This window comes from Natrix helvetica (genome assembly GCF_964273705.1).
Source record: "Natrix helvetica genome assembly, chromosome: 2".
NCBI classification, from domain to species: Eukaryota; Metazoa; Chordata; class Lepidosauria; order Squamata; family Natricidae; genus Natrix; species Natrix helvetica.
The window spans coordinates 9,424,258-9,443,576 of NC_138552.1; the positions used below are offsets into that span (position 1 = coordinate 9,424,258).

Consider the following 19,319-nt stretch of genomic DNA (forward strand, 5'->3'; position numbering starts at 1 on the left):
GATTTTAAAAAATATTTCAAAAAGAAATATAAGTAGCCCTCGACTTGCAAGAGTACATCTAGTGACCGTTGCAAGTTACAGTGGCAGTGGAGAAAAAGTGACTTCGAGCCATTTTTCACGCTTAACGACCATTGCAGCATCCCCATGGTCATGTGATCAAAATGTGGAGGCTTGGCAACTGGTTCAGATTTATGGCGATTGCAGTGCCCTGTGGCAGGGGTGGGTTCCTGCCAATTCTAACCTCTTCTATAGAAAAGATTCCACAAATCTCCAGTGCCATTTAGAACCGGTTCCAGCTCCCTCCCCCCGCCTGTTCGCACATCATCAAGATGAAGAGCGAGAGGAGGAATTCTGGGAGTTGAAGTCCACAAGTCTTAAAGCTGTCAAGTTTGAACACCCCTGGGGTTTTTTTTTCTAAAGGGTTAGGGGTGCAAGGGTCTTGTAATTTGACAGCTTTAAGACTTGCACACTTCAATGCCAGAGTTCCTGAGCCAAAATGACTGGACGAGGAATTCTGGGAGTAGAAGTCCACAAGTCTTAAAGCTGTCAAGTTTGAACACCCCTGGGGGGGGTTTCTAAAGGGTTAGGGGTGCAAGGGTCTTGTAACTTGACAGCTTTAAGACTTGCACACTTCAAATGCCAGAGTTTCTGAGTCAACATTTTGGTTGCTAAGCAAGAGCGTTGTTAAGTGAGTTTCACCGCATTTTACAAGTTGGCCATGCCCACCCGGTCACATGGCCGGCAACTCACTCCCACCTGGTCACATGGCCGACAAGCCACTCCCACAAAGCAGGCCACACCTACAGAAGAGGTTTTTAAAAAATTTGAAACCCACCACTGCCCTGTGGTCACGCGATCCCCCTTTGTGGCCCCCTGGCAAGCAAATTCAGTGGGGAAGCCAGATTCATTGTACAACTGTGTTACCAACTTAACACCTGCAGGGATTCACTTAACAATTTGGCAAGGATGATCATAAAACGGGGTGAAACCTGCTTAACAACTATCCTGCTTAGCAACAGAAATTTGGGTCTCTCTTGTGGTCGTAGGTTGAGGACTACCTGGGTATAAACCTTTTGACCAGAATATTTGTTGTTGTTAGTTGCGAAGTTGTGTCCGACCCATTGCCACCCCATGGACAACATTCCTCCAGGACTGCAAGGAGATCAAACTGACCAGTCCTTTCGCTCAGCCTTCCTTATGGTCCAACCTTCATCGCCATCCATTGCAACTGGGAAAACCAGAGCCTTGACTATACGCACTTTTGTTGGCAGGGTGATGTCTCTGCTCTTTAGTATGCTGTCTAGATTTGCCATAGCTTCCCTCCCCAGGAGCAAGCATCTTTTAATTTCTTGGCTGCAGTCCCCACCTGCGGTCATCTTGGAGCCCAGGAAAATAAAATATGTCACTACCTCCATTTCTTCCCCATCTGTTTGCCAGGAATGGAGAGGGCCGGATGCCATGATCTTAGTTTTCTTACTGTTGAGTTTCAAGCCAACTTTTGCACTCTCCTTCTTTGCCCACCTCAAGAGGCTCTTTAGTTCCTCTTCATTTTCTACCATTAGAGAAGTATCATCGGCATATCTGAGGTTGTTGATACTTCTCCCGGCAATCTTAATTCCAACTTTTGATTCATCTAGCCCCGCCTTTTCTCATGATGTGCTCTGCATATAAGTTAAATAGGCAGGGCGACAGTATGCAGCCTTGCCAGACTCCTTTCCCAATTTTGAACCAATCGGGGGTTCCGTGTCCAGTTCTCACTGTTGCTTCTTGACCCGCATATATGTTTCTCGAGAGACAAATAAGATGGTCTGGTTCTCCCATCAGAATATTTGTAGCTCTGGGTTAAAATGAGAGATCTTTGGTGCTTCCTAAGCTTGGTTGTTTTCTTGCAGGCATCTCATTACCAAACTGGGTAGCATCATCCATGCACGGCTGGCTGAGGAATTCTGGGAGTTGAATTCCGGCCATTTGCAAAAGGACCATAGTTGCCCACTCTTGCTCTTGATGTTATTTTACCTGTTTTATCTCAGCAAGGCTGAGAAAGAAATTGATAATCGCATAAAGTGGATACTAAGACGGCCTTTTTTGGCGGTACCTCTGTTTCTCCAAGCCAACCAGTTTAGGCCAAGGAGCAGAAGTCCTTCGCAGTCTTACAATACAATAGCAGAGTTGGAAGGGACCTTGGAGGTCTTCTAGTCCAACCCCCTGCCTAGGCAGAAAACCCTATACCATTTCAGACAAATGGCTATCCAACATCTTCTTAAAGACTTCCAGTGTTGGGGCATTCACAACTTCTGGAGGCAACTTCTGTTCCACTGATTAATTGTTCTGTCAGGAAGTTTCTCCTCAGTTCTAAGTTGCTTCTCTCCTTGATTAGTTTCCACCCATTGCTTCTTGTTCTACCCTCAGGTGCCTTGGAGAATAGTTTGACTCCCTCTTCTTTGTGGCAACCCCTGAGATATTGGAACACTGCTATCATGTCTCCCCTAGTCCCTCTTTTCATTAAACTAGATATACCCAATTCCTGCAACCGTTCTTCATATGTTTTAGTCTCCAGTCCCCTAATCATCTTTGTTGCTCTTCTCTGCGCTCTTTCTAGAGTCTCCACATCTTTTCTACATCGTGGAGACCAAACTGAATGCAAATATTCCAAGTGTGGCCTTGGAATGCTGCAGCATGGAAGCCAAAGATCCCGTTTGCAGGTTTAGTTTCTGCCCCAGTTTCTAAGAGGGGGCCTGGAGGCTTTGGGACGTCTGAAATAAAACTTCCCAGACACTTCTCCAGCCCCCGAGGTCTTGTTGGTCAAGTGTCCGGCGGCTGAATGTGGCCAAGAAGACCTCCGCAAGGCTGGGTCAGCCAAGGTGGTTTCGCTTCCTGAACTCATCAATGGATTTGCTGAGTTGTCAAGTGTTGAATCATAGATATGAAAATTGGTTTGCATATTTCTTAATTGGAGAGAGCATTATCACATCATACCGCCAAGAGAAGATGATTAGATAAGCCTTGTGTGAATTAATAGCCCTTATCGTTTCCAGTCCTCGGACAAACGGCTCGGAAATCTTTTACCTGCAGGGGGAAAAGGATTGGGACCTTAGGCCTGGCATACATGCCCTCTGCCCTGGCTTTTATGGGTCTTTTTAATTGGCTCCCTGATTTATATGGGGCGCTCCCCTGTTTTAATATTATAATCACCATCTATCTTCAGAGCTTGGATGTCTAAACCAGGGGTCATAACGTTAAAAGATTCTATCTTGCGGGGTCAGGAACCTCAGACAGATTGTCAAAATGTGCCTTTTGTTGTCTTTGGCCTTGGGGCTGGGAAGACTGCCCCCCCTACCCCCCAATCTGGAGGAGGGTGTGAAGTGAATCTTTTGTTCTTGTTCAGTTGCTAAGTTCTGTCTGATTCTTCAGGACCCCCGTGGACCACAGCATGCTAGGCCAGAGGTGGCATTCTACCAATTCGGCCCGTTTTGCCGGAACCGCTAGCTCTGAAGAGCAGCTGAGACCGAACCGGTTTGCTCCGACCTTCAGGTGGGCCCACATCAGTGGTGGGTCCCTACCAGTTCAGACTGGTTCAGCTGAACTGGTAAGTGGTTTGGCGGCCTGGGTCGCTGGAACCGGCAGCGACCCAGGCCTGCCACGCCCCCGAACTGGTTCTCCTGGTGGCATCATAGGTGGCACCATCTTGTTTTTGGCTTCTGCACCTGTGCAGAAGCATTTTTATAGTACTGCGCATGTGTGCGCACGCTGGGCGACCATGAGCAAACCAACCCTAGCGGCTGCCTGAATCCATGCCTGGCCCCCATGCGCGCCCCTGGCACCTATATCCCATTGATTTTTAGCCCAGCTGAAAGGCACGGCAGAGTGGATTGCCACGCCTCAGCGGTTTCCCTGTGAACCCCGCACGGGTGCAGAGCGCATATCTGGCGCGCACATGAGTGAAGGGCGTGTGCACAAAGTGTGCGCTCGGCAAACCGGTTGCTAAAGCGGTAGGATCGCACCCCTTTGCTAGGCTCCCCTGTCCTCCCCTGACTCTCATGGTTTGCTCAAAGTCATGTTCATTGCACTGATGACCAGCGGTGGGTTTCACATTTTGTTGCCACCGGTTCATTGCGCATGCTCCCGGCCTTGCACGCATGCAATTTGCTCACACCCCTGCCTTCTGCGCATGCATCCGGCCTCAAAAAAGCACCTAAATAGGACAGCATAGCGCCGGGGCGATTTCGGCAAACGGTTCGGGCGAACCGGTCCGAACCGGCTGAATACTATCTCTGCTGATGTCCCTATCTAACCATCTTACAATACAATACAATAGTAGAGTTGGAAGGGACCTTGGAGGTCTTCTAGTCCAACCCCCTGCCTAGGCAGGAAACCCTATACCGTTTCAGACAAATGACTATCCAACATCTTCTTAAAGACTTCCAGTGTTGGAAGTCACAACTTCTGGAGGCAAGCTGTTCCACTGATTAATTGTTCTAACTGTCAGGAAGTTTCTCCTCAGTTCTAAGTTGCTTCTCTCCTTGATTAGTTTCCACCCATTGCTTCTTGTTCTGCCCTCAGGTGCCTTGGAGAATAGTTTGACTCCCTCTTCTTTGTGGCAGCCCCTGAGATATTGGAAGACTGCTATCATGTCTCCCCTAGTCCTTCTTTCTCTTAAGCTAAACATACCCAGTTCCTGCAACCGTTCTTCATATGTTTTAGTCTCCAGTCCCCTAATCCTCTTTGTTGCTCTTCTCTGCACTCTTTCTAGAGTCTCCACATCTTTTCTACATCGTGGCGACCAAAACTGAATGCTTATCTCTGAATCTTATCCTCTGCGGTCCCCTTCTCTTTTTCCCTTCCATCTTCCCCAACATCAGAGTCTTCTCCGAGGAGTCCTCTCTTCTCATTGGGTGGCCAAAGTATTTGAGCTTCAGCTTCAGGATCTGTCCTCTCAAAGAACAGACAGAATTGGATTTCCTTGAAGATCGACGGATTGGATCTCCTTGCAGTCCAAGAGATGCTCAATAGTCTTCTCCAGCACCCCAGTTGGAACAGCAGTGTGAACTTTCGGTTGTCTGTTAATGTCTGGTTGAATTTTAATCGACATTGTTTCTTTTGTTTTGGGTCAGGGGCCTATTTGTGTGGTGCCAGAGTCACAATGTGGCCTGGAAGGCATTTTTTGCATTGGGGCCTTGAGGCCTGTCACATTTTCTGCTGTAGGAAAATGGGAGGGGGGAATTGTATGGCGTGTGGGTGATATAATTCCTTCTCAGAGAGTCAAGGATACCTTGCCCTGCAGCTGGGATGGTGTGACTGGGAGGCATCTCCAGTTGGGACGGTGCCTGATTGGGCCGTGTGATGGACATGTGGGGGCTGGGCAGGGACCAGAAAACCTGGAGAAAACCTAGAAGGTTTCAGATTTGGGTTTTTCCAGATGTGCCAATATGACATCTGTAATAAAATGAAACGTAAGCCTTGGAGTCTTCTTTTGTTGGGAGCGTTTCTTGGAAATCTGACATTAACATGAATTTGTGTTAGGCAGCCATATAAATTCTACAAATACCGTAAATAACTATGGTGAAAACTCATATTATTTTAGCTAATCCCACCCCTTAAGGCCGTGATGGCGAACCTATGGCATGCATTCCACAGGGGGGAAGGGGAGCCTTATCTGCTGTCATGAGAAAAGAGCCTCCCCCGCCCCCCCCAGAGGCCCTCCGGAGGCTTCAGGGACCGTCTGGAGGCTTCCCTGACGCATTCGGAGCGCTTAAAACGACCCTCCGAGCAAACCGGAAGTCACTTCCAGTTTGCTGGGTGGGTCAATGTAAGCGTTCCGAAGGCTTCAGGGAAGCCTCCGGACGGTCCCTGAAGCCTTCGGAACGCTTAAAACGACCCTACAAGCAAACCGAAAATGACTTCCGGTTTGCTTGGAGGGTCGTTTGGAGCGCTCCGAAGGCTTTAGGGAAGCCTCCAGACGGTCCCTTTAGCCTCCGGAGGGCCTTCGGGGGGGGGAGGCTCTTTTCACCCTCCCCAGGCTCCTATAAAGCCTCTGAAGCCTGGGGAGGGTGAAAAAAGCATGTAAAAACGGGGTGGGTGGGCGCCTGTTGTGTGTGCATGCGCACTGTGGGGTCGCGCATTGCATTATGGGTGCGGCACGCCCGCACACGACCCCCCCTGCGCTCCGCCCACTTATGGCACGCGAGCCAAAAAAAGGTTCGCCATCGCTGCCCTATACCGTTTCAGACTAATGGTGGTCTTCTTGAAAATCTCCAGTGATGAAGCTCCCACAATTTCTGAAGACAAGCAGTTCTACTGATTAATTGGCCTCACTGTTGGGAATTTTCTTCTTAATTCCACATTACGTGACTGTAGGGATGCTGTAACAGTTATGTGTGAAAAACTGCCCCGTTGTGCCCCACCAGCGGCCAGCGGAGCTGGTGGCAAACCCAGGCAGTGAGGAGGTTGGGGAGGAACATGGGCCAGTCCTGGAGTTCTGGGGAAGGCTCAGATGAGGGCTCTGTGTCGGAGGCAGAGAGGGGGCCAGAGCCGTATGCCAATTATCAGCTGCCTTCAGAGGCAGACATCAGTGAGGCAGAGGAACAGCTGGAGCCTGTTCCCAGTGTGCGCATGCGCAGAGCTTCCAGGAGAAAGGAGCAGTTAAGGAACAAAGGCCAACTCAGCAGTAAAGCCACAGGTGGACAGTGAATGGCCCCTCCCCTAGGGAATAAACAGCGAAAGGGGAGGGGAGTTTGCAAGAGACAATTAGTTCAATTCATTAGAGTGAAGATCTGTTCCTGACTTCTTGCCAAGGAATTGCTGCTACAGCATGGCATTTAGAAGATATCAGGCAGCTCTCCAAGCCTGATCAAAGCCTGCAGTTGTGAAATCTCTTGAAAAACTGTTGGCTGCGACTTTGCCGGAGGCGAATTCACTTTAACCTAAATAAAAGTGGCTTTATTCGGACGATGAGTCGGCTTCGTGCTCTTGAGAAGCCTAGGTCAGAACAAAGCCCTTTTTTCCAGTGCCGTCATAACTTTGAACAGCCACTAAGCAAACTGTTGTAAGTTGAGGTCTCACCTTTAATGGGGAACCTTCTCCTGTGCCTGGGAATAATCTTTCCTCTTTTCTCCTGCCCTCAATATCTTGACAGGGGCGAACACGAAGGGAGCCGGCGGATGAAAACGGAATTATTGGTGCAGATGGATGGCTTGGCTCGCTCAGATGATCTTGTCTTTGTTTTAGCAGCTTCCAACTTACCCTGGTAAGAGAGCCGGAGAATATGTTTTGAATACATCTGCATGAGCCTCTAAACACAGATAAAGATTTTACTTACCCAGAGCAGTAAAAGCCATGATATTTGGCTAAAGCCTTCAAAGATTAATTGGGAGCTTTGAGCTTCTTTGTTATTATTATTATTACTACTAACGTTTTGCTTCTGCTTCGGTTCTTGCGTTTTGCACCCCAAAGTGCATAATCCTGCAGAAGATCAGCAGATGCCAGAGCAAGCCAGCTGCTAATATTTAAAAAAGCAACTTGATGGCCAAGTTATTTACTATAGTTAAGCTAAAGAAGCGTTCTCCGCCCGAGAAACTCTTTAAGGTGCTTAAATCATCCAGTGCTTAGAAAAATATGTTCTCTAAAAATAGGGAGAGTTGGGTTTTATTGGAATTATACGCACTAAAGTTTCAGGATGAAAATCCTTCCTTTTTGTGTGTGTGCGCGTGTGTGTGTTTTTTAACATGAAGATCCAGTTGGGATCAAAAGGGGGCTACAATATAATAGAAAAAAATGTTTTTGTTTGTACTGTTGGAAGAAATGTCCATTTGGGTTCAGTTCCAAGTGGGGGAAAAGACATTGGATTCATGGAAGTTGCTCGGAAAGAAGGTTTTAATGGTGGACAGAAGCACATGGTTTGAAGTCCTGGAGGAAAAAGGGAAGAGATGCTGAGAATGTCTCCGGTTTTATACCCTGTCTGGGCTTTTGAATTTGAACTTGTATTCTGATTGGCTGTTAGACTACCATGGGGCCATGCAGGGGCAACTCTAGGCTGTCCTGAGTCCCAAGCTTGGTTGATTTTTGCTAGGTGATGATGTAATGAAAGGGCTTTGGGATTCCTACTACAGCTCTGCCTGAAGAGGTAGATCTTTGTTATGTAGAATAGACTGGATCAGGCCTTAATGGTCTATTGACAAAGGTGGGGGGGGAGGGCTGTTTCTGCCTCCCTTTTAGAGGAAATATTCTGCCCTTTTAATATTTCCTAAAATTTTCCTAGGAGAAGGGTGGGTGCTAACTTCCTACAGTACAAAAGTAACAAAGGAGGAAATTAGTCCAAACCCTTGTTTTCACGATCACAGCGCAAAACACTTTCCACGCAGTAGGCTATATTATTCCTGAGATCTGTTTGATTTGATAGAAAATGATATCGTCCCGTCCCCCACCCCAAAGATCTATGTGTGAATTGAGATAAATTTTTGTCATTGCTATAATAGCTTCCCTGCTTAGGAGCAAATGACATGGTTTTTGTAATTTGTTAACTAACATACCGTATTTTTCGGAGTATAAGACGCACCAGAGTATAAGACACACCAAGATTTTGAAGAGGCAAATTTTTTAAAAAAGTTTTTGTATTCTGCAGACCTCCCAAAAACGGCCTGTTTTTTGCGAAAATGGTCCTGTTTTTTTTTTTTTTAAATGGCATGCATAGCCTTTAGAAGGCTTCCAGACTGCTCCTGGGGGCCGGGGGGGGATGAGCAAATAACGATCCATTTTTCACTTGTTTTTGCCCTCCCCAGCCCCCAGGAGCACTTTGGAAGCCTCCTAAAGGCTATGCATGTCCATTTTTGTGAAGGGGGGGGGGCAAAAATGCTGTATTCAGTGTATCAATAGTAGTAACTGTGAAAGTGATCTTGGAGTCCTAGTGAACAACCATTTAAATAGGAGCCAGCCGTGTGCAGCAGCTGCCAAAAAAGCCAACACAGTTCTAGGCTGCATCAACAGAGGGATAGAATCAAGATCACGTGAAGTGTTAATACCACTTTATAATGCCTTGGTAAGGCCACACGATGTAGAAAAGATGCAGAGACTAGAAAGAGTGCAGAGAAGAGCAACAAAGAGGATTAGGGGACTGGAGACTAAAACATATGAAGAACGGTTGCAGGAACTGGGTATGTTTAGCTTAAGAGAAAGAAGGACTAGGGGAGACATGATAGCAGTGTTCCAATATCTCAGGGGTTGCCACAAAGAAGAGGGAGACAAACTATTCTCCAAGGCACCTGAGGGTAGAACAAGAAGCAATGGGTGGAAACTAATCAAGGAGAGAAGCAACTTAGAACTGAGGAGAAACTTCCTGACAGTGAGAACAATTAATCAGGGGAACAGAAGTTGCCTCCAGAAGTTGTGAATGCCCCAACACTGGAAGTCTTTAAGAAGATGTTGGATAGCTATTTGTCTGAAACGGTATAGGGTTTCCTGCCTAGGCAGGGGGTTGGACTAGAAGGCCTCCAAGGTCCCTTCCAACTCTGCTATTGTATTGTATTGTATAAGACACATCCAGATTTTCACCCTCTTTTTTGAGGGAAAAAAGTGCGTCTTATACTCTGAAAAATACGGTAGTTACTTTGTATTTTAATTTAGTTTCTTTCTTTCAAAACGATGTTCAGGTTTATTGGTTTTTCACATTCCTAAATTGATAAACAAGCTGGAGACTAGCCCCAGATAAGAAAAAGTTTGTTAGTACAAATTGGGGTCTGGTTTATCTCTTTTGTGAATTTAAAACAACTTTTTTCCTTACAATTTATGCCCCTTCTGACTTTAGACCTCATTTTAACTAAACGTGTGTGATCTTATGGGATGCAAATACGTAACGTGTTTGACTACATGTAGCTGAATCACTGCGGTTGTTAAGTTAGGAACACGGTTATTAAGAGAATCTGGCTTTCCCAATGACTTCGCTTGTCAGAAAGTCGCCAGAGGGGATCACATCAGGGCTGGGTTCCTGCCAGTTCTAACCTTTTCTATAGAAGAGGTTCCACAAATCTACAGTGCCGTTTAGAACCGGTTCCAGCTTCCTCCCACAGCCCGTCCGCACATCATCAAGATGAAGAGCGAGAGGAGGAATTCTGGGAGTTGAAGTCCACAAGTCTTAAAGCTGTCAAGTTTGAACACCCCTGGGGGGGGGGTTTCTCTAAAGGGTTAGGGGTGCAAGGGTCTTGTAACTTGACAGCTTTAAGATTTGCACACTTCAATGCCAGAGTTCCTGAGCCAACATGACTGGAGGAGGAATTCTGTGAGTTGAAGTCCACAAGTCTTAAAGCTGTCAAGTTTGAACACCCCTGGGGTTTTTTTTTTCTAAAGGGTTAGGGGTGCAAGGGTCTTGTTACTTGACAGCTTTAAGACTTGCGTGCTTCAAATGCCAGAGTTTCTGAGCCAACATTTTGATTGCTAAGAAAGAGCATTGTTAAGCGAGTTTCACCATATTTTACCAGTTGGCCAGGCCCACCCAGTCACATGACTGCCAAGTCACTCCCACCCAGTCACATGGCTGGCAAGCCACTCCCACCCAGTCACATGGCTGGCAAGCCACTCCCACCCAGTCACATGGCTGGCAAGCCACTCCCACAAAGCAGGCCACACCTACAGAAGAGGTTCCAAAAAATTTTGAAACCCACCACTGGATCACATGATCTCAGAACACTGCAACCGTCATAAATATGAACCAGTTGCTAAGTGTCTGCATTTTGATCATGTGACCATAGGGAAGGTGCAATGGTTGTTCAGTGTGAAAAAGAGTCGTAAGTCACTTTTTTCAGTGCGGGCGTAACTTGGAAAGTTCATTAAACAAATGGTTGTAAGTCAAGGAATACCTGTAATGTAGAAATGCCCCTTGTCGGAAAGCAAAGTCCTGTTTCAATGGCCTGTTGGCATTGGATAAAGCCAGCCTGCTTCTCTGCTCTAGTTACCGCACACTTTCAGCATGTAACAACTCTACATCTGATGACTGAAAACCAGTGACGTGCGGTGAGGTTTATGACTGGTGAGGCACTGACACAGTGCTGAGTTTCAAATATTTTTAGACTTGTGGACTTCAACTCCCAGAATTCCACAGCCAGGCATGCTCAGTTCCAATTTAAAGCGACAGCATTTGTTTTTCTCCTTTGCTCCTTCTTTCTTTTTCTTTTTCTTCTCCTTCCCCTCCTTCTTCCCTCTCTCCCTTCCTCCCACTCTCTCAAACACACACACACACACACACACACACACACACACACACACAGAAGTTGGATTGGACTATCTCTCCTACCCCTTCCCTCTCTCACTCACTCTCAAACAACCCCCCCCACACACAAAAGTTGGATTGGATATCTTTTCCAGTGGCTTGAAAGCAGCTCCTCTGCCATCCCACCCCCCCATTCCCCTGCTGCCTTTCCCAAACACCTCCACCATTGCAAATGCAATACAATACAATACAATAGTAGAGTTGGAAGGGACCTTGGAGGCCTTCTAGTCCAACCCCCTGCCACTGATTAATTGTTCTAACTGTCAGGAAATTTCTCCTCAGTTCTAAGTTGCTTCTTTTCTTGATTAGTTTCCACCCATTGTTTCTTGTTCTACCCTCAGGTGCCTTGCAGCCTGTTGTCTTGGTGGGAAATGCCTGGAACACAATAAAGCCCACCCACCACTTCCTGCTGGCAGGCTGGGGTGAGAGGAGAGGCAGAGAAGCCGGAGGGGAGCCGAGCCGAGCCTTCCAAAAGAAAGAGGCTGGGGGGAAGTGTGTGTACTACAGCATGGCTCTTTGCCTGGCTTCCTGCCTCCTCCTGTGGTCTCCTCAGTGCTTGCTTGTGCTCTCCCTCCCCAAGTGTAGTTTGATTGCAGGTGGAGCCACGTTGCCTTTTCAAACTTGTAATCAGTGAAGCTGGGGTAGATTTTTATATAGTTTTATCCAGCTGTGTGTGTGTGAGAGAGAAATGAATGGGGGCCTGGGGAGGAAGTCACTACACTTGGGGAGGGAGAGCACCAGTGAGGTTAAGCAGAGTCATCCACGGTGAGGCAGCAACTAGCTCAGCTTTTTCCTTTTACTTTTTTTTTTCATGATGAAAGTGGTGAGGCTGTGCCTCACTTGCCTCACCTGACTGCACGTCACTGCTGAAAACAGAGAGGGTGAACCAGCTGTATTGTAAAGCATCATGTATAAGCTTGCACGCCATCATTAGTATGTTCACCTTGATGGTTTATTCATACATCAAATCTTGGCTCAAGTGAAGCCATGTGTTCTGATCTAAGTGTCTCCAAAAAGCAGGAGGCAGAGTCCTGGTCCCGACAAAACCCTTTTTATTAAACGAATGTGAATTCCTCTCATTCACATTCAGCAAAGCCCTGGCAAACAGTCTTTCAAAGGAGTTTTTATGACCACAGACCTTATCTGTCTTGGAAAGCTGCCATGTAAATATTTTCCAAAGGAGGTGCTGTGCAAGGAAAGACTGGGCACAGAGTCTCTGAGATTCACGGACAGATCTCCTGAAACGAATCTAATAACCGAACGAAATTGTTCCCTGCAAAAGCCCCCTCCCCTTTTGCTCCTCTTTTATTTCCTATGTGAGGGGCCAGGGCAAGACAAAACAGAGTCTCTTATAGTCACAAACAGAACTTTCCACTCTGGAAACGACCGAAGGAACGAATTGTTTTCTGCAAAAGCCCACTCTCCATTTGCTCCTCTTTTGCCAGTCACCTCCAAGATGTGGCTTTACTCCTAAGTCAACTCTGCTTTCTTAGTTGTTCTTGTCTTCTGGCAGCTCTGCGCATGAGCACACTGGGAACAGGCTTCAGCTGTTCTTCTGCCTCTTTGCTGTCTAGCTCCATAGGCACCTGATCACTGCCAGACGGCCTCGGCCCTATCTCTGCCTCTGACGCAGAGACCTTGTCCGAGCCTTCCCCAGCCTCCAGGATTGGCCCATGCTCCTCCCCAACCTCCTCACTGTCCTACTCTGCTGCCTGCTCCACTGGCGGGCCATAACACCATGGTCATATGAACAATCTTTGTCTCTACTGGTCAGTTCTGGTCTGGGTGTGTCTGATCCTTCCCTAATTTTGGTGCTTCTTAAGGAACCTTTTTCCACTTATACTTGATGGAAAGAGTCCTGAGATCCTCTTGTTAATAGAACAAGGATCTGCCTTCCTTATTCTCTCCTAGGGAACTGGATTATGCCATGCTGCGCCGACTGGAGAAGAGGATTCTGGTTGACCTCCCAAATCAAGAGGCCCGGCAAACCATGATCCAGCATTGGCTTCCCCCGGTGAGCAACAGTGGAGGAGTGGAGCTGAGGACGGAACTGGATTATAATTTGCTCAGCCAGGTGAGGAAGAAACCCACCCAGGTTATCCAGGTCCTTATGAATGACCTTTGTAGAGGAGTCAAGGAATCTATAGAGTAGAGTTTCTCAACTTTGGCCACTTAAGATGTGTGAACATCCGTCTGTTCAATTCTGGGAGTTGAAGTTGTCAGAGTACACACAGTGTGACTACTATTTTGGGACAACCCAGGAGCAAAATACAGTACACAGAGGTTTTGTCTTTCAAACAGTGGTTTATATACAAGTCTTATATATACACCTACATACATGTGTTAGGCAAATACCAGGCAATATCAATCAATCTTCAACTCTACACAGGGAACCACAATGCAGATAGAATACGAGGAGAGACATACACAAGGAGAGAGAGAGAGAGAGAGAGAGACATCCTCACATGGCCTCCCCTATATATACAGCTTCTTAAAGTGGCAGTAACCCTGCTGACACATCCTCATGTCATCATCTCGGTTTACAGCCTTAAAGCAGCTGATCAGCTATTAAATCATCATTACCTTGACAGAAGTCCACATATCTTTCTCTATATATCTATATCTATCTATATCTATCTCATCTTCTTCATCTTCTCATCTTTCCCATTGTCTTGTCCTATTGGTATCTTATGACTTGCCACTTGATGTTTTTATCGAATGATTTAGAAAATATGACTTATTACCGTGTTTCCTCAAAAATATGACCCACCCCAAAAAGAAGCCCTATCATGTTTTTTTTTTGAACGCATGCACTCAAATTAAGCCCTACCCCCAAAATTAGCCCTAGTTGAGACCCTGCCCACCCCAGGGTGCTGGGGGTGGGGCGAGGTACAATTTAAGCTAGGGTGGGGATGGTGGGATGGAGCTTCCCTACTTACCAGTCGCCTCCGTTTCACCGTCGGAGCCTTTCGGAAAGACCTCTGCAGCTGAGAAATGGGCTTTGGATTGACGCTCCTGGAGCCCCCTGGCTTCTGTTTCTCCTTCTGGAAAGCCCTCTGCAGCCGATAACAGGGTTCTGGATCAGTCCTGCGGAGGGCTTTCTGGAAGGCATTTGTAGCCGATAAAAGAGCTCCTGATCCCATCCCACCCCACTCTTCCATTCCATTCCCATATATCCGTGATGGCAAACCTATGGCACATGTGCCCGAAGTGGCACGTGGAACCATGGCGCCTGTCATGTGTGGCATCCTCCGTTCCTGTTCTGGGTTTCTGGTGAGCATGTGCGCAAAAACAATCAGCTGTCCTCCCTGTTTGTGGCAGTGCCAGAAACTGGAAGAGCTGGTCTTCCATTTTCTGGTGTGAGCATGCACGCCAGCCAGCTGATCGTCGCACACACATGCATGCCAGTAACCAAAAGACTAGCTGGCTGGTGCGCATGTGCTAGAAGTCCATTTTGGGTGCGCATATGCCCCCTGGGCAGTTTGTCTTCTTGGGTGCGGCCCAGATGAGTGCCTGTGCGTGTGCATGCACTCCCTTTTTAGCACTCTGTGCAAAAAAGGTTTGCCATCACTGCCATATATAAAGGTAACCAGGCCACCAAAGAATACGGTGGCTGGGCTCCATCAAAGCTGACACCAGTCAGAGCATAGACCAGAGACTATGAATCTTTTTGGCACCGGGTGCCAAAACCAGAACATGTGTGTGCACCGGAGCCCAGAAACCCAAAGGCCAGCTGGCTGGTGTGCATGCATGTGCTGGTCAGCTGGTCTTCCAGTTTCTGATGCGCGCATGCACGCCAGCCAGCTAGTCTTCTGGTTTCCTGTGGGCGCATATGTGCCGGCCTGGTCTTTGCATGTGCCAGAAACGGAAAGATGAACTGACGGCATCTGCATGTGCACTGGTCAGTTGGTCTTCGGATTTCTGGCGCTCTGGCTCACGTGAAGACGGGGCCATTTTTTTCTCGTTTTTGCCCATCCCCCTCCCAGCCTCCAGGAGCATTCTACAAGCCTCCCAAAGCCTATGCGTGCCCTGCTTTTGGCAAAAAAACCAGGCACATTTTTGTGAAAAATGTGCTGTTTTTTTCCTCGTTTTTGCCTCCCCCCCAGCCCCCAGCAGCATTTTGCAGGACTCTTAAACTCTCTGCACGCCCCATTTTTCACAAAAAAATGAGGCGTGCAGAGGGTTTGGGAGGTCTGCAGAGTGCAAAACCTTTTTTTTTTAATTTACCTCTTCAAAATCCTGGTGCGTCTTATACTCCGAAAATACGGTAATTAATTGCAGACTCCTGAGAAAAAGAATACAGGGCTTGCCTTCTTTGAGATCTTCCTGAAGGCGTTTCGAAGCACTTTCAGCCAAGATGGGGCATGGGATAGGATAGGCCAACTGGTCTGATCCCTGTAGATCTTTTAATGTTATCTTGATGCTCTTCCGGTGGCAAATAAACTCCTCACCAATCTCTTGTCCATCATAATAGGATCTGTAGGACCAGTGGTGAAATTCAATTTTTTTTTTACTACCGGTTCTGTGGGTGTGGCTTAGTGGGCGTGGTGTGGCTTGGTGGGTGTAGCTTGGTGGGCATGGCGGGAGAATGATACTGCAAAATCTCCATTCCCACCCCACTTTGGGGCCAGCCAGAGGTGGCATTTGCCGGTTCTCCGAACTACTCAAAATTTCCGCTACCGGTTCTCCAGAACTTGTCAGAACCTGCTGGATATCACCCCTACATAGAGCTGGTTCCATGTGCTCAGGGGACCATTTGGGTTGTGTCAGAAGTGGCCCGATGTAGAAACCTTCCCCATAGCCTGTCTTCCTCTCTGTCCTTTCTTAATCTAAATGCTAGCTTGGCAGCTACCTGCAATGGGAAACCTCTGTGGAGGTTAAGCACATCTTTCTCTCTTCATGTTTGTGTATTAGGAGATGGAAGGCTACTCGGGATCTGACATTAAGTTGGTTTGCAAGGAGGCAGCCATGCGCCCTGTGAGAAAAATCTTCAGCGCTCTTGAAAATCATCAGCCAGGTATAGCAAAAATCCTCTTGCGTGTTCGAGCTGAACAGGTACTCAGTGTTGTGGCCCACCAGGAAAGCTAGTGACAGACTCAGACAGTGAGGAGGTTGGGCCAGTCCTGGAGACTGGGGAAGGCTCTGATGAGGGCTCTGTGTCAGAGGCAGAGATGGGACCAGGGCCGTCTGACAGTTCTCAGCTGCCTTCGGAGTCAGACATCAGTGAGGCAGAAGAACAGCTGGAGCCTGTTCCCAATGTGCGCCCGCGCAGAGCTGCCAGGAAAAGGGAACAGCTAAGGAACAAGGGTCGATTCAGCAGTTAAAGTGACAGGTAGATGATGAATGGCCCCTCCCACAGGGAATAAAGAGGAGCGAAAGGGGAGGGGAGTTTGCAGGAGACAAGTAGTTCACTTAATTAATGTGAAGATTAGTTCGTGACTCTCAGAGACTCCTTGCCAAGTATTTCCTTGTACAGCGTTGCAAAGATATCGGCCTGGCAGCTCTCCAAGCCTGATAAGGTCTGTGGTTGTAAAATCACCCTTGAAAGACCGTTCGCCGGGACTTTGCTGGATGTGAATGAGAGGGATTCACATTGGCTTAATAAAAAGGGGTTTTGTTGGGAGAAGGAGTCTGCTTTGTGATTTTGGGAAGCCTAGGTCAGAAGACTCAGGGTCGAGCAAGCCGGGATGTCTTAGCTAAGTTAGCTAAGATGCGTATAAAAGTAAATGATAAATTTATAAATCTGTACCAGCAGATGGCGCCATTCCATTTGTTTCCCATTTAGATTTACTTAGGATTTGCACACTCCTTTCACATTTGATCACTGATACAAACCTTCCTAAGATCGTACAGGTAGTCCTCAACTTACGACCACAATTGGTATACCTTTATACAAATGCCATTTGTTTCCTCTACCCCCGCCCTCCAAACCTCTTTTTTGGCCGAAGTTCGAGGCGGATACAAGTTTCCAGCTATCCTCATTATACATCATTAAACGCCTATATTTTTGGTCTCATATTGTAACTTTAAATATATATAGTTAGGCGTATTTCCAAATTCCCCATCCATTTTTTCTTCTTCTCTTCTCTGGTAACTTTCCCAACTAATATTTTTCTTATTTGTAACCCGGTATAATCATTTCACATTCCACTATTAATACATATCAGCTGGCCTACTATCTTTATTAATTAATCTACCTTTAATTTCTTTTTACTTGCAATCCTTTCTATACCACAGACCGATTTTGGACGCCATTTCAATTTCTAACTGGAGGTTCTTCTTTCTTCAGACAGTGGAAACTTACCAGGGATTCACCTGGACACAGTCACAACCGAAGACTTCCTTGATGTCATTTCTCACACCAAGCCCTCTGCTAAGAATCTAAGTCAAAAATACATTGACTGGCAAAGAGAATTTGAGTCGGTTTGAGCGGAGTTTAAGATCTGGAACAATCCTCCGCGTTTCGAGCTCCTCCGCTCCACCCAACACATTTCTGAAAAGTGTATTTTTAAAACAAACAAAGAGGAGAAGAAACTTGCCGCTTTCCGATCTGGCTGCTGAAGTTTTGATGATGGAGAAGAGGCTGACAATTTTGATTTGGAGAAAGCTCGTTATATCTTTTCATCCGATAGCTTGAGACTCATACACAAGGCGGAACCCCACCCCCCCACCCCCATTTTAGCACTTTGACCATTTTTAATTTTTGTAATTAAACATGACCGGCTGTTTTTATTTCTTGTGTTACCTAGAAGACTTTTGGGATCCATTTTGCTGACTTAATATTTGCTGCTATACTTTTCTTCCTTAGTGGGACCAGATAATAGGAAGGGAGAAAGAGAGGCATTAATTGGGCCTTCTCGGGCATCCTTGGTGGGGCATGGTGGCTCAGTGGCTGAGCTAGTCGATCCGAAAGGTCGGCAGTTCAGCGGTTCGAATCCCTAGGGCCGCATAACGGAGTGAGCGCCCGTTACTTGTCCCAGCTTCTGCCAACCTAGAAGTTTGAAAGCACATCAAAAATGCAAGTAGAAAAATAGGAACCACCTATGGGAAGGTCACAGCGTTCCATGCGCCTTTGGTGTTTAGTCATGGCGGCCACATGACCACAGAGACATCTTTGGACAGCGCTGGCTCTTTGGCTTTGAAATGGAGATGAGCACTGCCCCCTAGAGTCGGGAAAGACTAGCACATATGTGCGAGAAGAAGCTTTACCTTTACAGGCATCCTTGCATTAAACCAGCAGGTTTCGAAGAATATCCTTCAAGAATAAGCCACTCTGGAGTCTCAGAGATATCTTTTAGAGTAGGGGTCTCCAACCTTGGCAACTTTAAGACTTGTGGGCTACAATTCCCAGAGCTCTGGGAGTTGAAGTCCACAAATCTTTAAAGTTGCCAAGGTTGGAGACCCCTGTTTTAGAGGCTTCCTTACAGTGACCAATAGGGCTCCTCTCTCTTCCCTTGCTTGGTTACCTGAAGACTGAAAATAGACAAATGTCCATGGAGATCCTCAGTCATCCAGGTCATGGTTGTCCCAAAGGTGCTTTTTCAAGAGGCACCTGGACTTTCTGGTTTTTTTCATCGAAGGCGTTTTGCTTCTCATCCAAGAAGCTTCCTCAACTCTACAGAAGCGGCAGAAGCTTCTTGGATGAGAAGAAAAACTAGGAAGCCCAGGGGCCTCTTGCAAAAGCACCTTTGAAAATAAGACACTTTCAAGATGTTTATTCTATTGGAGAAGACACTTAGCAAGTATAACAGGTTTTGTATAATGCACCTGGTAGATTCCCAGATCAAAATAGAACAGGGTCTTATTTTCTTTTGACCCCCGAAATAAGCACTTGGCCTTATTTTCAGGGAGGTCTTATTATTTTTCAGGTGCAGGAGGCCCCTTCACCTCGGCCCGTGGATCAGCTGATCCAGAGAGGGCCAGAAGTTCTGTCTCAATTTCTGGCAAACTCCTGCCAGCCCTAGTGTCTCTGGGACTGCCGCTCTTTGTGCGGCCGCCACTAAGAGAAGGGATGCGGTAGCTAGGGTTTGCGGCAGCGGCATTTAAATATTTTAGGTGCGGGCTT

The 19,319-nt window shown here is 47.0% G+C and overlaps 1 protein-coding gene across 7 annotated transcripts in view; it reads left to right on the forward strand.

Moving 5' to 3' along the window:
* The window catches only part of KATNAL2 (katanin catalytic subunit A1 like 2), a 92,209-nt gene extending 74,223 nt beyond the window's left edge, over positions 1 to 17,986 (forward strand). For 6 of the 7 annotated variants that reach the window (XM_081942545.1, XM_081942548.1, XM_081942550.1 and 3 more), the window contains 4 exons: positions 7,133 to 7,243; positions 13,166 to 13,328; positions 16,169 to 16,271; positions 17,544 to 17,986. In XM_081942545.1, the coding sequence (XP_081798671.1) occupies positions 7,133 to 7,243; positions 13,166 to 13,328; positions 16,169 to 16,271; positions 17,544 to 17,683 (517 nt within the window). In that variant the 3' untranslated portion in view covers positions 17,684 to 17,986. The remainder of the gene's footprint in view (positions 1 to 7,132; positions 7,244 to 13,165; positions 13,329 to 16,168; positions 16,272 to 17,543) is intronic. The other variant, XM_081942551.1, reaches the window with a different exon arrangement.
* The last annotated feature ends 1,333 nt before the right edge of the window (positions 17,987 to 19,319 follow it).